At 38.0% G+C, this 9,941-nt stretch overlaps 1 protein-coding gene across 1 annotated transcript in view; it reads left to right on the forward strand.

Annotated features, from left to right (window-relative positions):
* The first annotated feature begins 2,450 nt into the window (after positions 1–2,450).
* Positions 2,451–9,941, forward strand: part of LOC121380841 (retinal dehydrogenase 1-like) — a 26,238-nt gene continuing 18,747 nt past the window's right edge. Inside the window, exons 1-4 of the mRNA XM_041509832.1 lie at positions 2,451–2,604; positions 4,409–4,513; positions 7,876–8,016; positions 8,899–9,025. Coding sequence (XP_041365766.1) covers positions 2,554–2,604; positions 4,409–4,513; positions 7,876–8,016; positions 8,899–9,025 — 424 coding nt within the window. The 5' untranslated portion in view covers positions 2,451–2,553. The remainder of the gene's footprint in view (positions 2,605–4,408; positions 4,514–7,875; positions 8,017–8,898; positions 9,026–9,941) is intronic.

The raw sequence follows: 9,941 nt of genomic DNA on the forward strand, positions 1-9,941 counted from the left end.
GCTTGTTCTGAATGTGCACGTACAACCCTATGACCTGACCTGACCTAACCCATAGCCGCTAAGAGGTTGTTTGTTTGTTTTGTTTAACAACACCACTAGAGCACATTGATTTATTAATCCTCGGCTATTGGATGTCAAACATTTGGTAATTCTGATAAATAGTCTTAGAGTGGAAACCCGCAAAAATATTTCCATCAGTAACATGGCATCTTATACATGCACCATCCCATAAATAGGATAGCACAAGTAAAAAAAAAATCCAACCCCCCAAAAATAAACCTCCAAAACAAACCCAAATCTGGTTTAAAGCAAATTTAAACGACCTTTCCATCTAAAAGCTTGTAGACCTCAACTTGAATGTGTCACAGACAAATCGATCTCGGGTTAATTTATACGTCACAGAAAAATCGTTCATGCTTTTTATGAAGGTGACGACCTAGGAACAGACAGGCGTATGTCATTAAATTGTTATCACACGTATGAGGCGGATAACTGAACAAAACAAAACAAAATGTTTGGTTCTAAAAATCGCGATAAAAAAAAATCCTTCTCAAATTTGTTCGCCAAACCGAAAATTCTTCATATATAATATAAATACATATGTATTTGAATTCTTTTGTGTTATTATTAGTTGAATATATCTGAGTTACCTGGTATTTGTTTTATATTTTATCATGCATTTTAATTATAAAAAAATATGTATTCATGTTCATGCACTTTTTATTACGACATAAAACCATTTAAATGTCAATGTTTTTGTGTTGTCAGTTGTTATACAATTCACTTGATATTTTATTGGATATATCAATTCATCTTCAAATGTGGACTCTCCTACATTCCTAATGGACTCTCAAAATATAAGGTCATGAGTCCATGGACTCTCAATATTTTTGGATAAATGAGAACCCTGATGTTCTGACCAATTATTAGGGGTCCTGCTTAAGCGGATTTTCTTTCTTCTTTGTTTGGTTAACATTAATTTTTCGGGACAGCATGACTCGACTCCCTCCCCCACCGCCTCCTAGAAACTTCACTCGCCACTAACTTGAACCCCTCCCCCTGCATAAATTCCTGCACACGCGCCTGAATAATTTGACTTCAAATATCTGAACCGGCCTCGGTGGCATAGTGGTTAAGCCATCGGACTACAGACTGGTAGGTACAGGGTTCGCAGCCCGGTACCGGCTCCAACTCAGAGCGAGCTCTTAAGGGCTCAATGGGTAGGTGTAAGGCCACTACACCCTCTTCTCTCTCACTAACCAACTAACAACTAACCCAACTGTCCTGGACAGACAGTCCAGATAGCTGAGGTGTGTGCCCAGGACAACGTGCTTGAACCTTAATTGGATATAAGCACAAAAATAAGTTAAAATCAATCAAATATCTGTCTGTACATCCAATGTCCCTGTGGTCGTCTGAATATTTAATTCATAAATGGTGGCTCAAATGATATATGATGTTGTTGTCGTAGGGGAAGAGTATTTGAATAAAGCATCTTTTTTTTTTTGCTTGCCTGAAGTTAGCTCGAGTCACCTCCAGCCCTACCCGTTATGGATATTGATATGTGGAGTAAGGGTTAGGGCTGAAGGTGACTGGAGCTAGCATGAAGTGCTCAAATGTCGATGGATCGAAACCCCTCAGTGGACTCATTTTCTGACCGAGGTTTTTCCTCATCCCAACCAGTGCCATGACTGGTATTTCAAATGCCGTGGTATACGCTGTCCTGTCTGTGGGTAGTTCATCACGATAAACGTCTGCGGCACGATATTTATTATTGTGATGTTTATTGCTGTGCCGTAACGACCTCCGGAGGTCCAATAAATGTCATAATGTTAAAAAAAAAACCCAGACCGTAGATGTTTACGTTGATGAACTAGTCTGTGAGAAGCTCATATCAGTGGCGTGTGCAGGAAATTGTAGACTGTGGTGAGCGTCTGACATGATACAAAAGTTTCATTAATTGCTACTAATGAAGAAAAAAAAGAAAAAGAAAAAAGACTATATACATGTCAGAATTAACAACATTTTCCCTAGTAACACAGACAGGTACCTTTAAATAATGTTACAAGTTATATTTTATATGCACTCTTCCACAAACATGACAGCACATACCACGACCTTTAATATATCAGTCATGGTGCACTGTTTGAGACGGGGGGGGGGGGGGGGGGGGACAATCAGATAATGGGTCCACTGAGGTCATTCGATCCTACAACATAACCACCTTCAGCAAGCGCTCAACCGACTGAACTCGATCTAGCCCGAGTACTCTAGTTTTCGAGAGCTAGACGGAGATCTTGACAGTTATAATCGCTGTCCAATCGTCCGTCTACTTCTTGAAAGACAGCGTTCTCGGACAAAGCTGGATCCCGCACCTTTAAATATTTTTAAAACGGCCCTGACCTGTATTTGACCGTATGCAGTATCGAGTTTCTGTGAAAGCGCCTGCTACAGAGGCATATCGCTTGCTATCAGTCTATTTGTTCAGTTACAGTGTAGGCCTTGTCGGTTAGCTACGTTTGATAATTGTTTTCTTGCAGTTTAAAATCAGAAATGGCAACTTTACCAGAACCAATTCGTAACCCAGAGATAAAGTACTCACAGGTATAACCTTGATTTAGACTGTCAATGTTTTTATAATACGATGTAAGCTAAAATAAAATAAAAAATATATAATTTTTTTTTCTGAAGTATGAAAGCCGGTTGAGGCCAAATCCTAATTTTTATTTTGTCATATTATTATTATTATTAAGTAATGTATGCATTGTGATAATATATGATGCAGTACTCGATGAATATATAATTGTAGATATAGGGAATATTTAATTTCGTATCTAGATATTGAAAAACGTTTTGTTTTGTTTAACGACACCACTAGAGCACATTGATTTATTCATCATCGGCTATTGGATGTCAAACATTTGGTAATTTTGACATAGAGCCTTAGATAGGAAACACGCTACATTTTTTTCATTAGTAGCAAGGGATCTTTTATATGCACCATCCCACAGACAGGATAGCACATACCACAGCCTTTGATATACCAGTCGTGGTGCACTGGCTGGAACAAGAAATAGTCCAATGAGCCCACCGATGGGGATCTATCCCAAACTGACCAAACATCAAGTGAGCCCTTTACCACTGGGCTATGTCCCGCTCCCCCCCCCCCCCCCCCCCCCCCCCCCCCCCCCCGATATGGTATAGATGTGGTATATGCTGTCCTCAGTATATTCTGTTCGAGGGAAAGTACACATAAAAAGATCCTTTGCTGATAATGTCAGAATGACCAAATATTTTAACATCCAATAGCCAATAATTATTTAATTAGTCATTGTGCTCTAGTGGTGTCATTAAACACCCCCCCCCCCAAAAAAAACCCCCCAAAACCCCCCCCCCCAAAAAAACCCACTTTAATATTGTTTGCCATTGTGTAATAGCATAAAAGTACAGTTTTGGGCTAATGGCAGAGGTATGAACCTGTAGACCCTTTTATCAGCATTTTTCCTGGACTCCTAATAAGAATGGCCTAATAATAATATTGCACTGTGACATATTATTGTAGTCTTAGTGGGTGGGGGTTTGTCGGAGCTCCCCTCCCCCCCTGCCTATGCCACTGAATGGAATTGTCGGTCTGGGGTCGATCCCCATCTGTGGGCCCATTGGGCTATTTATCGTTCCAGCCTTTGTGTCATGACTGGTATATCAATTAAAGGCCATGACTTATGGTACATGTATATCAAAGGCAATCGTATGTGCTTTCCTGTCTGTGGGATGGTTCATGTAAAAGATGCCTTGTTACTAATGGGAAAAACATGTTGCAGGTTTTCTCTAAGGCTTTATTTATCAGGATTACAAAATGTTTGACAAGAAAACAGACTTAAACTTTGAGATATTGAGCTGAAATTTTGTCATGTACTGTTACAGATCATGTTTGACTGTCATGGCAATTTACTAATTTTTCACAGTGTGTGTGTGTGTATAATCTCTAGTGTGTGACCCTTGAATTTAAGAGGGGCGGGACATAGTCCAGTGGTAAAGCACTCGCTTGATGCGCTGTCGGTTTAGGATCGATCCCCATCGGTGGCCACATTGGGCTATTTCTCGTTTTAGCCAGTGCAACAAAGGCTGTGGTATGTACTATCCCGTGTATGGGATTGTGCATATAAAAGATCCCTTGCTGCTAATTGAAAAGAGTAGCCCATAAAGTGGCAACAGTGGGTTTCCTCTCTATATATATATATATATCTGTGTGGTCCTTAACCATATGTCTGACACCATATAACTGTAAATAAAATGTGCTGAGTGCATTGTTAAATAAAACATTTCCTTCCTTCCTTCCGTCCTTCAATTTAGGCGATATGAAAATGTATTGGGGCCCTGTACTTTCAAAATGCTTGTTATTTTGCAGCTGTTCATCAACAACGAATATGTGAACTCGGTTAGTGGTCAGACGTTTCCCACCATCAACCCGGTGACCGAGGAGAAAATTGTAGACGTGCAAGAAGGCGACAAGGTTAACACTTTGATATTTGACATTCTTATAGCTTGGGAAGCGGGACGTAGCTCAGTGGTACAGCGCTCGCTTGATACGCAGTCAGTCTGGGATCGATCCCCGTCGGTGGGCCCATTGGGCTATTTCTCATTCCAGCCAGTGCACCACGATTGGTATAACAAAGGCCGTGGTATGTGCTGTAAAGATCCCTTGCTGCTAATCGAAAAAGAGTAGCTCATGAAGTGGCGACAGCGTGTTTTCTCTCAATATATGTGTGGTCCTTAACCATATGTCCAACGCCATATTACCATAAATAAAATGTGTTGAATGTGTTGTTAAATAAAACATTTCTTTCTTTCTTTCGGCCCTCACAAAAGACATTTTGTCCCTCGGGTTGGAATAGCTGTATCTATACCTCACAACGGTGATACATTCTATTATTCTTATAGCTTGAGGACGGGACGTAGCTCAGTGGTACAGCGCTCGCTTGATGCACGGTCGGTCTGGGATCAATCCCTGTCAGTGGGCCCGTTGGGCTATTTCTCATTCCAACCAGTGCACCACAACTGGTATAACAAAGGCCGTAGCATATGCTATCCTGTCTGTGGGATGGTGCATATAAAAGATCCCTTGCTGCTAATCGAAAAAGAGTAGCCCAGCGGGTTTTCTCTCTCAATATCTGTGTGATCTTTAACCATATGTCTGACACCATATAAGCATAAATAAAATGTGTTGAGTGCATCGTTGAATAAAACATTTCCTTCCTTCCTTCTTATAGCTTCTTGAAGTTTTAAACACTATAACGAGTAAGATCTCCACGAGTACTCGGGGCACGGGCCGAGTCTAGCAAGACTGGAGTCTATTCATAGGACTCGAGTACCCGTGCAAGGAAGAGCACTCTCGTTATATTTTATTTTTAACATCATTTTAACATATGCTTGCCACCATTTACATTATAGGACTATGAGACATGAAGGAAAAACAAAAGTCGAATTTGTGGAATGTCAGGGGCATAGCGTGATCTGGACTGGGGTGTGTGTGTGTGTGTGTGTTTTGAATATGAACCAAGTGGACCCTTTTTCGATTTTGTTTTTGCACCACCAGTTCGGTAAGCGGACCATTTGCTTCAGGGGGGGGTGTAATAAAAAAACCTGACCCCCCCCCCCCCCCCCAGCCTACGCCCCTGAATGTAATACAATGACATGATTTGGCATCCATGTTCAGCATTAGAAATAAGATGTATATAATGCCATTTTACTTTATTCCTTAGTCTCATAAGTTATTGTTGTCTATGTAAGTGTTGGGTAATCTCGGGGCCGGGTTGAGTTTGGCCTTCCGAGTACTGTAGTCCGTGGATACCCTACTAACCAGGGATGAATTTCACAAAACGAAGTAAACATAGTTTTGCACATACACGTAACTCGAGATCTACATGTATGATAACATATCAAAAGTGGTGTGTCTGTGTGTGTGTGTGTGTGTGTGTGTGTGTGTGTATACAATCTCTAGTGTGGGTCCACAGTCTCAGGTTGGAGTGCAAAAGTCACATTTTAATCTTTGTTATATAGAGTACATGTTACATGTAGGAAAAAAAATTCCTACATTTTCATCCTCAAGTGCGGTTGGTGCACAGGTCACATATGTGCCCCGGTCTTTATTACATACCTATTCAGTCTTACTAATAAAGACATTTTCAAACTGTGTGATAAATTCATCTTGTATTGTATCACACATACCATGTATGTGTGATCTGGACCAGAATTTGGAAATGGGGAGTTCCCTTTTTATTCTTACTTTTTATTAATTAATTACAGATTACATCACATCATATTTGAAACATTACACAAGATTGGCACAAAGTATGATTCTTAATGTTAAGTAAATCCATGAAAGGAGGACTGATTAACAGATCTAAGAGAGTGTAGTTATGATGTTAAATTAAAAAACATTTTTGTAAAAAATAAAAGAAGGTATGTAATAAATACAGAACTTCACATACGTTGTTTTCAATTCCTATTTACAATGTAAACAACGAATATGAAGTTCTGTATATTTATGGGCCTGCCTACAAGAAGTTGTCACATAATACTGTGAAATCACTTTTCTTCAAGGTAGTGTAATTTTCGTGTAATTTATGGACTAGTGCAGTCGATGAGTTTAAAAGCACAGGCCCTAGTTTTAGACTGTGAAAATGGACAGTAAATTTAGTTAATCAACACACTTGCAAAACATTTGGATACGGTTATAATAAAGAAAAGCTGAAATGTAATGTTTAAACCTGAAAATATCGTCTAAAATTAGACTAGAGCCTGTCTCAATAACCATTAGTTCTCAGATGAACATGCATTTTTAGAATTATGAAAAATGCATTTTGGGTTATTACAAAAACCTAGATGACCAGAACCCCTTCAGGTGTACGAAAATTAATATTCTAAATAATAAAATGTAAGTACTCCTAATTTAAATTATTAAAAACGGCTTTATTAGTGAAACATATGTTGTAGTGTATAAAAACTAGGGTCTGTCCCTTTAAGAACACAACAGAAATACAATATATGAATATATCTACCATACAAGTATGATACAAATTTATGATTCTGAAAAACTTGTTTTATTGCCCCCAGGTATGTTAATGCTATAAAGCATTTGTGTGTCGTTTGTTGTCGTAAAGTAAGTTTTATGTACATCAGTGCTTGCAAGGGCAGAATCTAGCTGAGTCAGCAGAATGCTTACCCAAAGCTTCTTAGGTCGTAGGATCAAATCCCCTTGGTGAAACAATTCTCTCAATGGGCTTTTTCACATCCCAACCAGAGTATCACAACTGATATGTCAGAGGTTATGGTATGTGCTGTCCTGTCTGCTGCTAATAAAAAAAAAAAGTGGGCTTCCTCCAAGACTATAATTACATGCAGGATTTTTTGTTTTTGGGGGGGGGGGAGGGGGGAGCAACTGAGTAGTTAATAGTCTAAAACACCTTTTCTTTAAGTTTCTATTATGTCTTCCGAATTTTTTCTGGGGGGGGGCAAGTGCCCCCCTTGCCCCCATGCTAACTACAGCCCTGACATGTATATTCTGTCTGTGGGATAGTGCATATCCCTTGGTAATGGAAAATGTAGCAGGTTTCTTCTCTTAAGACTATATGTCGGAATTACAAAATATTTGACATCCAGTAACTGATGATTAAAATAAATCAGTGTGCTCTAGTGGTGTAGTTAAATAAAACAAACTATCTTTAAGACTATGTCAGAATTACCAAATGTTTGACACCCAGTAGCCAATGATTAAAATAAATCAATGTGCTCCAGTGGTGTAGTTAAACAATACAAACTTTAACTTTTATTAAATTGTTTCCACTTACTCTTTAATTTTGTATTGAAATACAGGCCGATGTTGACAAAGCAGTTGCAGCTGCCAAGGAAGCTTTTAAAATGGGATCACCATGGCGACGAATGGATGCCAGTATGAGGGGTCGACTGCTGTGGAAGTTAGCCGACTTGATAGAAAAAGACAGGGCTTATATTTGTGTGAGTCGAAAACACCATGCTACATGCAGTGGCGGATCCAGAAAATCCATTTTGGGGGGGGGGGGGGGGGGACCAGTGACATGAGGTAAAATGTTAAGGAAATTTTGGGGGAGGTTTGGAGGGGGATCGTAAAACAAAGAAAATTAATATATAATAAAATTATAACTATCGCAAAATTTAGGGGGTAGGCCAAAATCAGTCGAATTCTGTTGGAGAAGGACAGAGTGTATATTTGTGTAGGTCTAAAACACCACGTCACATGTATCATATATGTTAATTGTCAAAATAAGCCAAAATTAATCCATCAAATTTTTATATAGTGTATATTTTTGTGCACCTAAACACCACGTCACACGCATTATGTTTGTCAAAATTTATAAGCCAAAATCAGTCAAATTCTGTTGGCTATTTTAACTTCACACCAATATTACCAAAAAAAACAATGTTCTAGACTGTTTTACATATTACATTATACATTTAGTACATTGTTTAGGAATGTTCTTAAGATACATGTAGCTGTCTGCTGTGAATAAACAGCTTTCGATTTTAAAACACCATGCATGTATCGGCGGCGCCAACTTACATGTAGCCTGTCATAAATATTGTTTGCTATGAGTCAACTTACTCATAAAAGTAAACTTTTTTCTATTTATATTAATTTATGATTTTTATCTCAATGCAGTCCTAGTTAGTGATAAAAAATAATAATTAAAAAAATTCAGTGAAGATTTTCGGAAGTGGATAGTCTAAACAATAAAATGTAAGTAATTTCTGATTTCAATTACCGAAAATGACTCTGATAGTGAAAAAGACACAGTAGTGGGGCCTGTAACTTTAAAAGAAATAGTTATGTGATATCACTGACTTAGATTAATCTTGCAGAGTTTGGAGACACTGGACAATGGGAAAAGTTTTTCCTCTGCATCAGGTGACCTGGATTTTTCACTTGAGGTCATTCGCTACTACGCTGGGTGGGCAGACAAAATACAAGGGCGGACAATTCCAGTCAGTAAGTTAATCATGTATTTTAATAATACAGTGGTGTTGGTATATAGAATTTTCCTTTTAGCTCAGTTGGTAGAGTGCTGGACTCTCGTACTGAGAGTCTGAGTTTCAAATCCCCTATGTGGAGGTTGATTTTGTTTCTGTGACATGGAGCCAACGTTCGTACATGTCATAGATTCTTTTTAATACATTAATTTTATTACAGAACATGAGTTTTAATACATGTATATACATGTAGCATAGATTGTACCATGTGTACAGTACTACAAAACATGAGTTTTAATACATGTATATACATGTAGCATAGATTGTACCATGTGTACAGTACTACAAAACATGAGTTTTAATACATGTATATACATGTACATGTAGCATAGATTGTACCATGTGTACAGTACTACAAAACATGAGTTTTAATACATGTATATACATGTAGCATAGATTGTACCATGTGTACAGTACTATAAAACATGAGTTTTAATACATGTATATACATGTAGCATAGATTGTACCATGTGTACAGTACTACAAAACATGAGTTTTAATACATGTATATATACATGTAGCATAGATTGTACCATGTGTACAGTACTACAAAACATGAGTTTTAATACATGTATATACATGTAGCATAGATTGTACCATGTGTACAGTACTACAAAACATGAGTTTTAATACATGTATATACATGTAGCATAGATTGTACCATGTGTACAGTACTACAAAACATGAGTTTTAATACATGTATATACATGTAGCATAGATTGTATGTGTACAGTACATGTTTTAATACATGTATATACAGTAGCATAGATTGTACCATGTGTACAGTACACAAAACATGAGTTTTAATACATGTATATACATGTAGCATAGATTGTACCATGTGTACAGTACTACAAAACATGAGTTTTAATACA

This window comes from Gigantopelta aegis, chromosome 2, assembly GCF_016097555.1.
Source record: "Gigantopelta aegis isolate Gae_Host chromosome 2, Gae_host_genome, whole genome shotgun sequence".
NCBI classification, from domain to species: Eukaryota; Metazoa; Mollusca; class Gastropoda; order Neomphalida; family Peltospiridae; genus Gigantopelta; species Gigantopelta aegis.